Consider the following 18,406-nt stretch of genomic DNA (forward strand, 5'->3'; position numbering starts at 1 on the left):
TACTCCTTCGGGGACTTTAATTTCTACTCCAAGGTCCCTATCGGCAGCTCGCATGCGCACGTGCATGGATGAGGTGTGAAGGGGGGGGGGGGGTGTATAGCCTTCATCCTTTCTATGGGCACTCATGCAAGCAAACCATCCCGTGTTTTCCCACCAGTTCTTTCAGACGATCATTTAGCCACGAGAGCTATCCCAGACCAGGTCAACGGAGCGCCACAATAACGATATACTACGATATTCCGAACAAAGACAAGCAACAGATGATGATCACAACAATGATCATGCCGTGGACGAAATTTGTTATTGTCGCCACGCTTGTGTGCATCCTGACGATACACTGTTCTTTGGCTGACAATGGTAATGTTTTCATTTTCTTTTTTCGATTCGTTGGAGTTAAATGTTCAATATTTTGTGGGAAAAAGCATTTTTTAAGATATTTTTTTTTAATGTAATATATAGATAGATAAGATTAATCCATCTTCTGCATGTTACCGTCTTCTCAGGAAAAAAAGACGACCCTTCTAAATTATATAGAAAAGACAAGTTACTCATGATGCAAGAAGGAACAAAGTAACGATCTGTTAATATATTTTCAACCCTCCCTTTTCATAATGGATCATGTTCTTGTGCTAGTTATCACTGTAATAATAATTCAATAAAACAATGAAATGTATTCTGAACGAATGAAATAATCATCATTCCCAGTTGGTTTACAATATTTCCAATCGATACTATATCAGGAAAAGATGACAATAACCACTATTCTAATGTAATGTGAGCCTTTTGGGGGTTAAGGAGGCGGAATTATTTCCTCTTCTTAGTTTAGATATGAAGTAAAACGAGATTGATCTCGGACAGCCATGGTCAAATGCAGGAATATTTCGGGGGATAAAAATGTTCATGATAATGCTAAAGCGATGGAGCCAAGCTGGAAATTTGGCATCTTTTATTTTTCGTAATTTAAGGATTGGGTACACATTTCTTTATTGGTTTTGGGAAAGTTTGCAAGTTACAACAACAAGCATAATTATAGAGGAATATTTCTGGGGGCACCATCTCCCACTGCGTACGGCAATAGTGACAGTAAAATTGTTTCCATATTATAATAATATATAGAGCTCATAAAGCTGAACCACGCAGTGGATATCGTTTCAAATAGCCTAGCTGAGAGCATAACGTAGTTAATAAGCTTTCCCAAATTTTGCCTTAATTTCAACATCAAGAGGGTAATTAATTATAGGTAACGGGTAGATATTAATGTATAGTGATTATTGTAGTTCAAAAAGAACGAACAATGCGACATGCCACAGAATAATTGGTAATTACGACAACTATGAATTCTATTAGCATTCTGGCAAATGGAGTTGAAATTAATGAATTAGTTCATAATGCATGTCATTCACAAAAACAGAATCATTTTAATGTTCGAACTAGCCAACAAAGAAAAGGGTAAACAGCCCGGGACATGAAAAGTCCGTACAAACGTATTAGTGAGCAGATATTAAACATTCCTATAACGTTTATATCGTACCCCTAATGCCTCTGGTGATATTTTTTACGGGGGTGGGAACGTTTGCCATATCACTTTCGAGTTATTGTTATTATAATTTTTATTATTCTTATCATCGACGTAATTATTATTACAATGAGGCTCGTTTGAGCTTGTAAAGGCTAAGGTTACTCTGAAGCAACCCTGCTGAAAACATTATATGCTCCCGGGATATGCTCACTCTATTTGTCATTTGATTGTAAAGCATTCGTGTGTATACACACAGGTGCTATACCAACACCACCCCCCCCCCCCCCACCAGCCAGCAATCCCCGTCCCTCCTTCACACTTGCAACTCACGAGGGCCAAGAAGTAAACAAATATTGGCTTTCTCTCTTCTTTGATTAAGGCCTTCGTCATCAAGGTATTAGGTCTGTATGCCAGGGTTTACAAGAGAAAAACATATGAAGATACGCGATGTTTACATCTTCTTATTCCGATGCATGGGTATATTCAAGGACATCATTTGACTATTGGTCATGTTCCATGCAGATCGTGGTTCGATGCTGAGTCACGCTCGGATTGGTCAGTAATGATTCAATGAGCTCGAGATTTGTGTATCAAATTACATGTCTTCTTCAGTGCATTTTATGTTTCCTTGTGAAGCTAATCAAAATGCATTTCATTGAGGCTTTAAAACTGTCGATATAACCATGGACCTACTAGGTCCATGATATAACCCAGGATTATACAGTTTTAAATGACCATTTACGATCAATTAACTAATTGATTTCGATACTTTCATCTGATTGTTTTATGATGAAACAATACCTTGAAAAGCATTGCGAAAATTATAAAGGGGCACCTATACGTTGAACAACATGAACAAAATGTATTTTCAAGGAAGGCATCGCAGTGCATGGAAGGGGGCGCGGGGTCTGAATTAGAGATTGAATATGTAAATAGTAGAATAATTTAAACAAAGTGAAAAGAACAAGAGAGAAGAAAACCACGAAAAACATAAGAAGGAATGAATTTCATTGTCTTTCTCGAGATGGAGGGAGAGGTAGAGAGAGAGGGGGGGGGGGTAGACTAGTTTGAGAATAACAATTTTCCACATTCACAAGGTTAGTGCTTAGGGATTAGTTAGCTCGACAATGAGTTTAGGAACCTATAGTGACCTTCAATGTATTGTTACTTAATATGTCCGTTAATGTAAAACATTTTAATCTGGCTTAAAGGCAGAACAAACAACAACAACGAAATAGAGTATAGGTGTTTAAATCCTTTTTTAAGAACGCAGCTTGAAAACTGTATAAAGATTTCAGATCTATTGTAAAAACGACAAAGATTGACAGCTGAGATATACCTGCGAGAAGACTGGATTTACAAAAACGTCCAATTTAAATCGATTTCTTTTATGGGTTCATTCACATGCTACATTAATAACGGGAGGATGACCTGATTACAACAACAACAACAACAAAATAATAATAACACGGCTTGACGTCATCATGCCTATACTTTAGCCAATGTAACGTGACCATTCAGGAATGCAATCATTCATTTTATGATAAAGGCTCCTTTTAATTTTATTCACGTTCTTTTGATTTCTCGATGACACTTTGACAAACATCATATTTGATTTATGCTTTCAATTATTTTCGTTATGTGTTTTCATAAGGGAAAATCTTGTTCTAGCTGAATTTCAAGTAAATTCCAAAAATGACAGTGTTGTGATTTGACTCTTAATGACTTTTCATTTTATTCTGAAGTTGATAAATTTATAATAACGTTTGGCTATTTCTGATTCATGGTGAAAGTAGTATATTTTTCAAATATGATTTAGGTCAATTATTTCTAACCTTTCTTTTATGTATGTGATTGACCGGGTGTTAATTAGTAGAAAAATCATAATCTTGATATAATTTATTTTCTGCTAACCTTTCTTTCTTTTCACTTGTGACATGCGTTATTGAAATGACTATGACGCCATCATAGTCACAGATATTAATCCACTTTCTAATCTCACACAGACCACCTCGTCATCGAATTCTTCTGGATTTAAGTTGCTATTAAAAAACGCTATATAGAAAACATAAAAGGAGTTTTCAAAAGCTATATCCTTTTTGTGTTATCATTGCAGAATGGACGACTCATGTTGTCCCTAAATACCGTACGGCATCGTTTAATCAATAAATTCTTTATTTTTTTTAAATCAACGGTATTGATGGTCTTGAGATGGGATGGAAATGCATGGGAGTGGTAGCCCCTCCTTTCAAAATATATCGGTAGAATATAGGGGCGTATAGATATGTTTGTCTGTAATGATTATGATCGCCCCCTCACAAAAAACAGTTATTAAAATTAAGCAATTGATCACACGTTAGTTACCAAAAAAAAAAAAACAGTTATTAAAATTAAGCAATTGATCACACGCTAGTTACCAAAAAAAAAAAAAAAGTTATTAAAATTAAGCAATTGATCACACGCCAGTTTATCCTATATATGAAAATTGTGTATTTGTGCATGACCACTGCCCAGCATCTAAATGAGCTTCCTTTCTCCGAATCAGCTCGCCTTGCAGGGCCTTGAATGAAAAAAGTCAATAAATGACTATTGAAATGAAACCTTGAGACGAAAAGAGGGGATATAGTTTGAAGGGTGAATAACTCTTCGAAGTAAAAGCTTTGGTGCATAATCTTCTACAAGACAGACAGGAACAATAATAATAGCATATTGTCTCACCATGCACTAACAGAGCATGAAAACCAAAACGTAAAGCCAAAGATAGCCCAAACAGAAGGAGGAAGCCTGATTGATTTTCTAATCTCTCGCATTGTTAATTAGTTGAGACACTTTGCATATATATAAATATATATATATTATGACGCAGATGATTGATTGATTGATTACAAATCCTACTTTTATCAAACTTTGCTGTCATATGCATACCATATGACATTTGAAATGAAATGAAAGTTTGGTGGTGGAGAAATCACGATGTTTGGGGACACTCTCGAACAAAAATAAGCAAGGACCTGTAAAAGGAGGTCCATGCTTTGGTTTGGTCCCTCTTATATACGCCTCCTTGCGTTTCAAAAGGTATACCTCCAGCTCATCATATTTTCTTTTTATTCAATAAGATCGCATACATAAAGATTAGTGATCAAAAGCTCAGAATCTGTTATAATTTCTTGTGGAGAAATCAACCGCCCTCACAGCATACTTGCTCGATTTACTTTCTTGCGTACACGTTTTCTCAATATTTTACTAATTCCCCGCCCCCTCTCTTTACCGAATAAAATTCTACGAAAATCCGTATAAATGTCAGGTTCAAATCCCATCGGCTCAAAGACTATTCGTCAGCTATAAGATTGATAATGCGATTTTCATTTATAATTGCTTCATGGGCTTTGGCTAACATGTCTTAGCCAATTTACAACAAAAGAAAGATATAAACCATTGATCTGATAAATTAGCGTCTAGTACATAATTCATTACGGAAATCACTTTGATCTTTGGCAAAGATTTGATGCCATTTCCGTGCGGTGGGTGACCAAATGGTCATTGGACAAAATGGTTGTTAGACGAAATGTTGATGGACTGAATGGCATTAGACCAAATGAAGGTAGTGCTTAGTGGACGAGTTGACAATAGACGAATTAACAATTTACCATTTTGATCGGTATGGAGTCGGTTTCGCTGGCGTGACTGCGACAAGTGGGAGCATTGGGAGAAACTTGAAAATCAGTTGTAGATCGATTTTAGGTTTAAAAATCAATCGTAAATCACGATGTGGAGCACTTTCAATTTATTGATTGCTGCATGTCCGCTTTTAAAATATATGAAATGTGGTTGAAGCTGATGGATTGATTGAAAATTTGTAATTAATATTGGAAAAGTTTCAACAACCCTTAAATCAACAACATGTAGAATTACATCTATATGATCTTAAATGGCTGGCTTGTCTGTCATGCCATTTTTGCATTATCATCATCTTCTCAATAGAAAGGACTCCCTTTTAACCATATGCCTACTATTAGCGTCCAAAAATGTGAATTTATTTAATTCCGTTGATATAAAGGGCTGTGTATTTACTTGTAAGTGAAAGTGGAAATCTGTTGATATCTCCCCTGTCTAATTTTACGTAAAAGGTATTAGCAACATTGGTACATGTTTTTTTTCATCATTGTCAATATTATTCAAATTTGATGTCAACTATTATTCTTCTGACGAACTTGTAAATTTAAAGTCCATGTATGCAATGATTTATTTGTGATTTCGACTGTTGTTTCTATTTTTAAATCGTGATTCTTCTATTTTTGGCACAAGATTGGTGTTTTTATTATTATATTCAAAAGTGTCAATTTGTTCACGGTCCATTGACAGAGTGCATCAAAGCATTAATTTGATATTTTTTTTAAATTGGATCAGCAAAATGGCAGTTTAAAGAAGTCCCTTCGAACACGTACTGATAGGAAGCAAAACAAGTCTCCACATTTGATGATGTTTTGACAGAATTATCGGTCTATGTCAAAATCAAACAATAATATTCACGCCTCGGTAACTCATTTTATCTTCCATTAGTCAAATCTGACAACTTTCATGCGTCTATGGCGACGTCATTATGCGATTCACCGTTTTATGCTTTTTTAAATTATTTTTCTTTCGATTAAGAGACAGTAGTTATGTATGTGTATGTCAACGCAATGTTTTTTTTTTCTTCTTCCTACAAAACGTCTTTCATTTTCATTACATATATGTCATTTATCATACCTACCACATTTCCAGGGGGTGCTGCATATGGAAAATAACACACGCAGCACCCCTAAGAAAAAATTTGGGGGGTGCTTCAGCACCCCCGCTTCCCAGGGCCATGCCACAATATTTCTCTGTTCAATCATCTTTCATCTGTTTCCATTTTATATCATTTTTATTACCATCAAATGAAATTCGTATTTTTCTTGATAAAGTACGGCATGAGATAAATCAACTTCAAACAATATTAAAATTAAAGCGTAATCAAAGACCCCAAAATGTTGGTTGAAAATCGAGATTTCAAAGGTGTATTAATAGTTTATAATAAAAAAAAATGACAAGAATGGGTAGAGATTCAACATTATGTTATTTTACACAGTATCTGTCAATGATTAATATTCACTCTTTAACCCAATAATATGATTTTAAAAAAGTATAATGTAGTATTTGTATAACCGTGCTCATTGTCATTTTGTCTAATTGTCATGATTGTCACTGTGTATATATAAGCCTAATAACTATTTTGACTGATTTTTATTTTTAATTGTCTAATTTCCTTCTATTCTTTTTTATTATTTCATATAACTGAAATGGTATATTGCACGTATTATTTTCTTGAAAGACTGAGTGGTTGCGGGTATTATAACGGAGGGTGTATGACCTAGATGGAAATATTAAGTGAGAGTGAAATTAATTATGTTAGAAATATAATATATAAAATGGATATTAGATGATATGGCTTCGTAATACCAAGGTTTTTATCAGTTGTAAATTAGAAAATAAACAAATTTCCTTAATAATAGTGATATTGTTAACATTAGGCGCACGTAACAATTTAGGCCTAGGACTATGTTTCATTTTTGAGATTGATAAAAAAATTGTGCCTACAACATCCCTTGGATGAACGCAGACGACATAAAATCAGATTAACTTGAGAGACGTATACTAAGCAAAACTTGAAAGCAAATGTTCAATAAATGCATTGCTTGAAACCTAGTACAATCGAAAATTTGAACAAAATGTAGTCCTAATATAATTTCATTTGTCAACTGTCCTTTTCTATCTGTATAGAATGTTCAAGCAACCCTTGTGTTAACGGAACTTGTCTAGACGACCACTACGGTTATTACACGTGTGTATGTGCACATGGTTATCATGGTACGAACTGCGAGGAAGCATTACCCAAAACCCCTGATGGTAAGTTAACATTCACTTACAAAACAACTCTATATCTAATCAAGATAATAAACCAAAGAAACAAACGGTAAAACTTACATTAAAAATCCCCTTTTCTTTTTTTACATTCTTGGAGAAGAAATTTGAAACAATGGTAACTTCACAATTATTATTTTACGAATTCGATAATACATTTGTTTGCTGTTTTATTCAAATCTTCACTCTTATTCGTTCCAATCAACTCGGTGACTAGATTTAATCTTAAAATTAAAAAGGGAGAGGAGGAAGCAAAGAACGGAAGTAAATAATAATCCCTCTGTCTTTTAAGTAACGGGAACTGAACCGGATCACCTTACGCTAATCAATAAATCAAATCACCGGCTCTTTTTATCCTAAATCACCGGATTACGAGAAGATCTGACAGTATTACCGATGACGTGATTAAAAAAAAGTTCAATAGTGAACAGCATATATCCAGGGTTTGATTGAAAGTTTTATCAGTTTTAAATTCCATGAGTAAATAGTTGTACTGTGTAAGACTTTTGGAGGATATAAATTGACTTAGTTTTGAATAATAATCAAATTACCAACTCTGTCAAATACCATCTTCAAGAAATTATTTATTAATTTACAAATTGTTCCTAATTGTTCCGATGGTACACTCTTTAGTATATGTTATAAGAGAGAATGATGAAGATAATTAAAAACATAAATTTATCATGATTTTATGGACCACTAAACACATGGAAATTGATAAAAACATGTGATGCATATTAAAGATTGACAATGGACAATACTTCAGGGGCATTTATATTATTACTGGAAGAAAAATAATGTTCATTAAAGTGATCTTTTGAAAGTAAGTGGGTTATTGGCGATTGCTTGATCATATGGCTGTGTTAATGCTTTGCATGTTTGAAATGTTTAGTTGAAGTACTAACGGTGTTTCTTGATCATTTCGGCAATGTCTTTTTATTCCATTAAAAAAATGACCTTCGTCTTTTATCCTCCACAAGAATAAAGCAACAAGAAGAAAATAACTAAGGAGAATAAGAGTATACTAAGAAGAAGCAAGTTAATAGGTCAAGATAAAGAACTGTCAAATTCAGTGTGTCACCTACCCATAGAAATTACCTAAACCACACTTTTACAATGAAAAGGAAAGAAAAGATGACACCAACAATGAAAGCAAATAGAAAGAAAGAAAAAAAACAGCGGAACTAAGGATCATATAAAGAGAATCGAGGTTCCCGCTACGGTCGCTTGTTATCACTCGTGTTGAGTATTGTTTCGATAATCGTTAATCACAACAAGAATGAAAGTGTTTCGCCAACTCAGAATCAATGAACCAATATTTGCTTTGTGACACTACGTAGTTGACTTTATCGCTGTCTTCTCTAAAGTTTTCTTTATTTGCTTTGTTCTACGACATAGTGTCTGTCAACAATACGTTGATTGAAAGCGCTTTTCAAAATGAATTTAACGAGCGCGTCATAATTGCAGCCATTCGAATTCCCTTTGGCACTTGATGGATATGTCTCATGTATGCTGAGAAAATGCAAAATATCAGATTCCTCACCATTGTAGTTTTTCATAGTTTAAATGAAATGTCTTCCCATGGTCATGGCTTCATAATTCAGTTGGAATCTGTTGGCTCTTGATTATTTCAATTGAATGAATACATTTTACTTTTACACTGCTCATTCGCCTGAAATAATATCATGATCACGATTGTAAATCATGTTCACTTGAAATAATCAAGAATAAAAAAAAAAGCTATTGTGCGACTTTGTCATGAGAAAACTGATAGAAATGATCAGATCGCATGCAAAAAATAAATGTTTTCAGTTTCAAGGCATGCTTACATGGGGCATATTTATACCATTTATATTTAAAAAATATTGATATTAGAATCGACTAGTCGTATGTTGTTTTAATCAGCTGTAATTTTTTATAGTTGGTAAACGTTGGTGATGTTTTGTTGTCTTTCAATCAGAGTCTAGTCAAAATAACCTTGACTCTTATTTACCCTTATTAGTAAATATAATCCACCAATTTGATTCCTGCAGATGAGCTGTGCTATTTCTCAATCACTGATCCGGTTACCATGGTAACGAGTCCCGGTTTCCCCGCAGAATCTGCTCACAATACCGTCTGCTATTACATCATTCGGATTCATGGAGCGAAACACATCAGAGTTACATTCAACGCACTCAATACAGAGTGGCTCAAAGGTAATCACTAATTAATTTCAAATACAAAATGAATAAGGATACAATGGAGTGGGGGCGTCGTGGTTTAGTGGTTATAGGCTGCGTTTAAATTAGATAGCGAGGGACATGGATTCGATTCCAAGCCATGGCGTGTTTTCCTTCAGCAAGAACTTTGCTCACATTGTGCTGCACTCAACCCAGGTGAGGTGAATAGGTACCTGGTAGGAATTTATGCCTTGAAGGCTTGAAACTTCGTGCACGTAACAGTTGCTCTGTTAAAGCCGAGGTAATTATGCTGCATTACCGTAGAGCGCTTAGTCTGATAAAGTAAGTGTTAAGCGCTAAGGAAGTCTACTTATTATTGTAATTATTATTTGCATAAAAATATAAGATATTTTAATATGATTATGTATTAAAACAATCAATGTCAAATAATTCAATTTTAAGTGAATTATTGATATTATCATTATAATAATAATTATCATTTTATTGTGTTATAATCATTATTACAATCATAACTCATCAGCATCATCATGATCGGTATCATCATCGTCGTCGTCGTCATCATCATAATCATCATCATTATTATCATCGTCATTGAATCATTGTTATTGAAAATGAATTTGCATTTTCTGTTGCAAATAAATGAATACAAATACGAATTGTCATTTATTGCAGAATTGCGATCACTTTTCTATTCTAATCCTAGATGTGATTTATTTGGGTACGGGGAACAACGCAAGTGAATCGGCGAAGACACACACGATAATGGGAGAGATCGGTGCCAACTCACAACCTGATATCATCTTCAGTGCATCTTCTATCTTTATGATCTATGAGACTGATCATAACATTATATCAGAGGGTTTCAATGCTACAATTGAAGCAGGTAAGCACGATGTAAGCAGATTTTAACGCCTTATATGGCTTGTCCCATGCCTATGCTGTTACCTGTGAATCACGCTTGTTTTGTATTCCACTCCCCCTCCCATTTTGAAACGATTAAAGGGTTAATTTTAACGAATACTGTGAAAGTGTCGATTGTGGTTGCTCACTTGATTCACAATCTAAGAGTTTAGCGTTCGAATTCCGGCTATGTTTTTGGTAGGGCATTCGTCATAATAATAATCACAGTCGCTCTGGCAATTGTTCGTGCAAAATTACTCTGATAGTGGTCCCAAATTCTGGTGCACAGCAAAAAATGTGGTGTTAACCGGTGTACATAGAGGACCACACCAGTTATTTTACACCGGTGTTAAATTGGTGGTGTTAGTTTTACACCTATAGGTGTTATTACAACACCTATGGTTGTTACATTTACACTCTTTGGTGTTATGTTCAATCTCTAGGGTGTTATTTTAACACCTCAGGGTGTGGTCCTCTATTAACACCAATTGGTGTCAGTTTTAACACCACAGTTTTTACAGTGTGCCATTGCATAATAACCTTTATGGTAATTGTTTTAATAATGATTTTGATGGGTTGCTGAGCCATGTTAGAAAGGTATACCTTATTAAATGCAATATTGCCATAATAGCAAGTCTTTATGAAATGAGAACCGGTATTGAAAATATGGGGAGAAGGAAATGAAAGAAGAGTAGGCCCTGCTTGATAAAAGTGTAGTAGCAGCTAGTAGCAGTAACAACACTAGTAGTAGTCACAACACCAGCAACATCGATAACAACAGCATCTACTGGCTTGCATGCCTACTAGTTATTATAGAAGGGGAAAACGTATAATTTCACATGATTTCATTTCAAATATTACATTTATTCTACCTGCAGACTTTGACGACTGTATGCCATCTCCTTGCTACAATGGTGGCACTTGTAGCGATCGGTTCCTAAGTTTCGATTGCGCATGCCCACCTTCCGCCACGGGAACACAATGTGAAACGGGTAAGATTCAAATAATGAGTGACCATTATGAGGAATATGAAACGGAATGAATAAGCAAAGATGGGAAACGTATAATGCAGAAAAATAAAAGTACAATAATAGAAACAAGTCTTAATAACGTAGACAATAGAAGAGAAATTTAAAAAGTAGATAACCAATGCAATGTTGTCGTGTTGTCTACTATTTCTTATAATGTCTCAACCCTCCTTATTGTTTCTGGTGTGTCTTTGTATCTCCCAAATCAACATCGTAATATATGTATATAAATTCCTCGTTTATATTCTTGCTATATAATTATACTCTTTAATTTGCAGATGTCATATCATTTTCCTCGGCAACACCCGCTATCATTAGTGGTGATGACGTCGCATTGCCTTCATCCACGCAGCAGCTGAATTTGATCTTCAATCTTGAGCTTACTCCTTCCTCTAACTCAGCCAATCCTCATCTCGTAATCCAATCCACTTCGACCACGCCATCGTGGACCGTCACGGCGTATCTCAGCCAAGACGGAAATGGTGACGGAGAGAGGTTCGGCGAGGTTGAGGTAACGCTTAGAAGAGAACAATCTGACGTCTCCTTATCAAATCACATGACATTTCGGGATGTAACCATCTCGGACATGAGAATACCCGAGTCAGTTCAGTGTAGTGATGTTGGATATTTCTGTGCCATATTTAATCCAAACAATGAATCACCTTCGTCATCATCAATGCAGTCGTCGTCGCCGTCGTCGTCACAAAGCGCTGATTATTTGATACGTGGCGATCCTGATTCGTCGGCTTTTGTCGGCTGCTCTCCAATCCAGTGCAAAGGTATATAGGCAGAAGAGCAGGCGAGAATGTATTCATTATCTATTTCAGAAATATGAAAGTAAAATCTCTACTGGAAAAAAACACAGTGTCCCTCAGTGCGTGCCACAGTGTGTACGTGACTCAGTGTGTAGAACACATTGTATAATCACCTTCACGCTGTAAAATTTGTGAATCACATATTGACATAGTCCACCATGTGAACACTCTGTGAACAGACACACTGTCGAGGTGTCCATAGTGCGAACATATGGCTTCACACTGTCATATTTGAGCACAGTGTGAAAAATATATTCACATAATCCACTGTGTGGACACACTGTGATCACACTGTGTTCTTCCAAGCAGGGATACCCTTGATATAACATTTCCAACCGTTGTCGTCTTCGTTCTACCTGACTTATAATACGGATGTGTTTCCTCCTGGGCATCATCTTCCATTTGTTGCAAACCAAATACTAATATTTTCATTTTTAAACATATTAAAACAATAATGTAACGAAATCTAACCAGTGCTATAGCCATACAACATAATGAATAAATCAAGAATAGAATGTAAACCCCAAGTAATGAAATATTATCTTGATTATTATGAAATAAATGTTTGAATTTCTTTCTATCCAGAGAAACCTCGATGTGAAGGTGTAGATTGCAGAACTGATTGTACAGGTGAGCAGAGATGTAATCAAGAAGAAGAAGAAAGAGAGGATAATGCACTATCAGAGGGTAAGATGTATGCATATCCATAACTTTATCATGTTTATGCTCCTCTATGCTATACTCTCAGCTGCTAGTTGTTGTCATTTTGATAGGTCACCCTTGACCATGTATTTCTAAATATAAGATTGTGACTTATATTTCAATCTTATCGTGAAAGTGACAATCTAGAGCACTTTCCACACTTCTCGCATTTCCTTTTACTACTAAAACGAACGTGCAATAAATTCAGCAGCAGTGTTTTTTAATTAATTTTTTTAAACCAAAATCAACATAAAGACATCTAAGACAATTAAAACAAATATTACCATATGAATTTAATCAACAGCCAAATGAATATAAAATATTATTTTCACATTAATTTACAAATGACCTATTCTGTTTGTCACGCAGTAGACGGCAGTGTATAAGTGTACATTATATTATCTATCTACAAATTATATGTAAAAAAAGTCACTGTGCAGATGAGTTATCAATGCTTGAATACAAGGCACACTGTCTTGTTTCCCGTACCAACAAATATCTGGAATTACTCTAGCCAAACAAAGAGGGGAAATTGATTGACATCTAGTACATAGAATTTGTTCTCAGTACATGTATTGTACTTGGTTCCATGACATTTGCTTCGGCGACAATTGCTCTGCTGTAAATTTCACACACTAATCCATGGACACTAATACAATGACCAACGTCAACCCTGGGTTTAACACTATACCCTACCCTAAACCTAACATAAAACCCTAATACAACCCTAACCCTACATCTTAGACGAAATTAAGCCTGGATCAATTGTCGCAGGAGCAAATGTCGTGTCGGTTATCTTTTCTAATGCCGTCGGTTTTGACGAGAATAGGCATAACGCTGATGGCTTCAGATCCGATATATTTACATTTGTATCCATCCATTCTGTGACTATAGGTATGAATAATATTTGTCCCGGTTAGGGCAATACAATTTTCTCCTGTTCTCCTATGATTATATCCTACCATTTATGATATTAAAATTATTTTTGTTGATATCTTTGATAAACCCAGAAGATAAAGCTGATCAAGTCGGGTTAGGTCAAAATAGCAGATGGGTTCACCCACATACTAACATCATCCTCCTCGTCATAGTCGGTATCGTTTGCACAGCTCTCATTATCATCGTTATACTTGTGCTTTTCAAAGGCCGTGATAAAATGTAAGTATACCAAGACTTTTTTACCTGGACACTTTATACTGTTTATATGACTTGTGTAGGACAGCAAACTAATGAAATTCACACGCAATATTTCATGGACTATTTTTAAGACATACTACAAATCTTTACTGCTAAATGTTTATTTTCATTTTATTTTATACCACGGGCGGCGATCGGGGGAGGGGGGGGGGGAGGTCCCTCGATTTTCGAGTTTTTTTTGTACAGCAGCCAAAGAGGGTCGTCCCCCGGGACCCAAAATATCACGAAATGATTGCTTATGTTATGTATTTTTTTACTACATACACTGGCACACTGAAGAACAAGCATTGTTACCCTCGTTGAAGGGGGGGGGGTTGATAGATAGAAATGTTGTTTGGTTAAACATTATCCCTGTATGAATTGGATGTAATTTGGGATGTGGTTGCTATTATCTTTTCCCTCCATTTTTATTCTTGTTTGATCAGAAAACTAATGTTCATCCACTCTCCGTCAGCTCCTCCTACTTCCAATGGACCAGTTATTAGATGGATAACACCTCCGACAAACTCAAATATATCACAGGCAACATCTGAAAGGTAAATAAAAAGATGTTTGCCGTGTGCAATAACTTAAAATATAGTATGTGCTGTAATGGAGTCCTTCGAAATATATTATCTTTATGTTTCATTAAAATTATATTTGTCCCATTCGGTCTATATAGGTCTACCTTGAAAACAAAATCAAACAACTTTAGCATATTCTTATTTTCTATTGGGCTAAAGATATTCCCAAGATTATTAATTTGCTATACAGTAGATGATTTAGAGTGTACGCATATCGATTTGCTATTTAACACTGATTCTAGAAAGGGCAATCACTGAACTTTCTTTGCCCAAAAGAGGGAGGAAATATCTTATAATTTTAGAACTATTAGACGGTTGGAAGAATAGTAGGGTCATTTTACTTTTTACAGAATATGAATGAAGTCTCGTTACAAGATGTCTGTATACATATATTTATTTGCAAAATGAGCGGGCCAACATAGCCTTCGATGATCAGATATGAAATCTCAGATAAATATCTTGTCTACTAGTAGTCATTCCCCCTAGTTCAATCCTTATTTTATATTAATTTCTATTTTCTGCTATTTGCAACGTGCGTCTAAGAGGAAATATTCACAGGTGTGACAACTTCGGTAGAAAATTAAGCCATTTTATCTAACTATTTTCTTTCCAAGAAAGAAATACCCTAGCTTGTTCGTTCTACTGTTACCCAGTCAGTACTCCTTCCTACTTGACAACTCCTTAGGGATTAAAAACCATTTGCATTTTATGTTGAATGAAGGATTATTATTATTTTTTAAAGACGGAAGCACTGAAGAAGTTAATTTGAGATTATCAGTAATTCCTTATTTTCAAGGACGAATTTATTAGAATGATCACCTTTTTCATCTATCAGTTTGACCAGCCAGGTGAGTAGCCCAAAATAACAATAAATAATGAAGTATTAACTGATGCGTGACATCTCTTGACAGCCCTTCTTATTTTGATATAAACATGTTTTTCATTATTTTTTGTTCAGGGGTGATGGAGTGCAAGGAATACCAGACGGTTATTTTGGGATAGTGAATGAAGGAGCAAGCAATCAGCACGAGGAATCTCCCGCTCCCCCATACAGCGAGGTGACGAAAGATAATAAGATATAATCATTTTTTTGCAGTATCGTTTCATGTTTTTGGAGTATGAAAATAATTATGTACCGTATTCATTATGAAAACGAAAATGATTGTGCATCAGAGTAAATTTACGTATGAGAATGGAATTTTCTTTTTTCACAGAAATGGAAAGATTCTAGATCTTGTGGCTTTCGCTTCTACCTCACTTAGAAGGTATTTTACTATTTTCTTCTTTTCTCTTGCTCCTCATCTATATTCTTTTTCTTTACCTTTCTTTTCTTCTTATCCCCCCCTCCTTCATCTTATTCTGCTTATTCCTCTTTCTTATTATTTTGGTTCTCCCCGGGCTTTCCCCTTCATCTTCTTGTTTTCCTTCTCTTCATTCTCCTTTTCCTCTTCCCATAATTTTCTCTATTCTCCTTCACCTTTTTCGAAATTTCTTCATATTCCTCTCTTTATCCTTCACCTCCTTATTCCTAATCTCCTTCCTCTTCTTCTATCAGTGCAGAATCTTTTTTTTTATGACATTAAGTTAAATCACCCCTGAACTACATACCTTGAATAAATTCAAATTAAAGTATGAAACTAACATTTCATTTATCAACTCATCCCTACTTTCCCAGTGTTATTTTTTTAATCAGAGTTCAATATGAAACGATTGTAGTAACTTGTTATTTTCTATACATTAGTTAAAATATTTAATGACGTAAATTGTGAAATCGGCTTAAATTTCTGGCCTTGATAAATCTGATTAATATTAAGTTTGAGTACCATGTAATCTCAAACATAGTGCATTATCATTTTCCGAGCTCGAAGGTACTTATGCTATCATCAAACTTTGAAAGTATCCTTTGCCAATGTAAGTATAGGCTTGTCTTAGGAAGGTAAATTGCGGTTGATAACAGATTTGTGTTTTTGAAAGTGAATGAAGTTGGGTGGAGTTGTTTATCATCCAAACATTGTAGAGTATATAAATAGCATTCATAGATATGTTTTAAATTGCTTCGTTTTCTATTTATTTGTAAATATCTTATGATATATTGTGAAATTTCAATTTTGCTGCGCAATTACTTATGGTTTTATGACAAGCATGATTGCATGTAGGCATACATTAACATTTTATAAGTTGAAGTTTTTTTTATTGTACACACCTGAGGAGCGTTTCATGAAATATTTGGTCAGTGATATTTAACGATAGATGTCATAAGCTACTGTCAATCCTTGCATCTGATTGGCTGAGGGCAAAATAGTCACTTAAAATCACTGACTTTTCATGAAACCCACCCCTTAGCCCTGTGTGGAGCATTGTGGCCGAGTGGATTAGTCTCCGGACTTTGAAACAGAGGGTCGTGGGTTAAAATCCCAGCTATGGCGTTGTTTCCTTCAGCAAGAAATTTATCCACATTGTGCTGCACTCAACCCAGGTGAGGTGAATGGGTACCTGGCAGGAATGTATTCCTTGAAATGCACTGAGCGCTTGAAGGCTGCTTGAGCTACAGCCGTTGTAATAATATCCAAGTCCTTTGGAAGCGCATGGAGACGTTATTCATATTGTGTTATGCGCTATACAAGAGCTTACTATTATCATTATTTATTAACATAGAAAATGCAATTCACATTACAATCAGTTGTACTTTTTGTACAGTTTGCAAACGACCTACAGTTGCAGTAAATTGCCAAACTATTGAATATTCTATGTTTAGGGGCACTGTATTTATAGTAGATGTAGAACTCAAACAGGTTTGATGTTCAGGCTTAGAGGGTAGACAGTTGCAGAGGAAATATATTCATTTTTCAATCAAAACTTATGAATATTTAGGGAAAAAAAGAGTGATTATCAGTAATAATTGCAATTCAAGTGGAACTCAAACCTATATACCAAAAATTTCCATATCACGAAATCCAGTTTAAACTCTGACCTAAACTGTAGGTAGCCATATGTGGCACAGACATCACAGAGTAGAGTTTCTCATTATCAGCACATTTGGCTCTCAGACAATCAACAACCGTTATGGAATGATGAAATATTTTCTTAACTGTTAAACCACAGAGAATTTTCTCCTTGACCTTTGCTTAAGTAAAACCAGACTTCAGACAACAGGGCTTATGTATTTAGAGATATATATGCGAGTTTTACTGTATTTAGCTGTATGGATTTGGGGAATTAGCTGGCTAATGTTTTCTTTTTCCATGTGTTAGAGGTGGCTTGGTGATAGGTCATACAACATTTGCTCCTGCGCTAATTGCTCCAAGCTTAATTTCATCTAAGATGTAGGGTTAAAGTTGAAATAGGAATTTATGTTAGGTTTGGGGTAGGGTATAGTGTTAAACCCAGGGTTGAAGTTGGTCATTCGATTAGTGTGTGGAATTTAGAGTGGAGCAATTGTCATGGAACCTGGTGATATGGATCAAATACAAAACTCTTTTGATATACGTGTATTTATTTGTATTTCTTACTTTTCTATGCTTCTGAAACAGACAATAAACTTTCATAAAAATATAAA

The 18,406-nt window shown here is 35.1% G+C and overlaps 1 protein-coding gene across 1 annotated transcript; it reads left to right on the top strand.

Annotated features, from left to right (window-relative positions):
- Window positions 1-29: 29 nt before the first annotated feature.
- On the top strand, window positions 30-18,406 carry LOC129254674 (protein eyes shut-like). The gene is made up of 10 exons (XM_054893181.2): window positions 30-357; window positions 7,322-7,447; window positions 9,496-9,660; window positions 10,349-10,528; window positions 11,424-11,537; window positions 11,852-12,352; window positions 12,974-13,075; window positions 14,101-14,248; window positions 14,713-14,823; window positions 15,809-18,406. The coding sequence occupies exons 1-10, from the start codon at window positions 69-71 to the stop codon at window positions 15,930-15,932; spliced, it is 1,860 nt and encodes a 619-aa protein (XP_054749156.2). The 5' UTR covers window positions 30-68; the 3' UTR covers window positions 15,933-18,406.

This window comes from Lytechinus pictus, chromosome 2, assembly GCF_037042905.1.
Source record: "Lytechinus pictus isolate F3 Inbred chromosome 2, Lp3.0, whole genome shotgun sequence".
NCBI classification, from domain to species: Eukaryota; Metazoa; Echinodermata; class Echinoidea; order Temnopleuroida; family Toxopneustidae; genus Lytechinus; species Lytechinus pictus.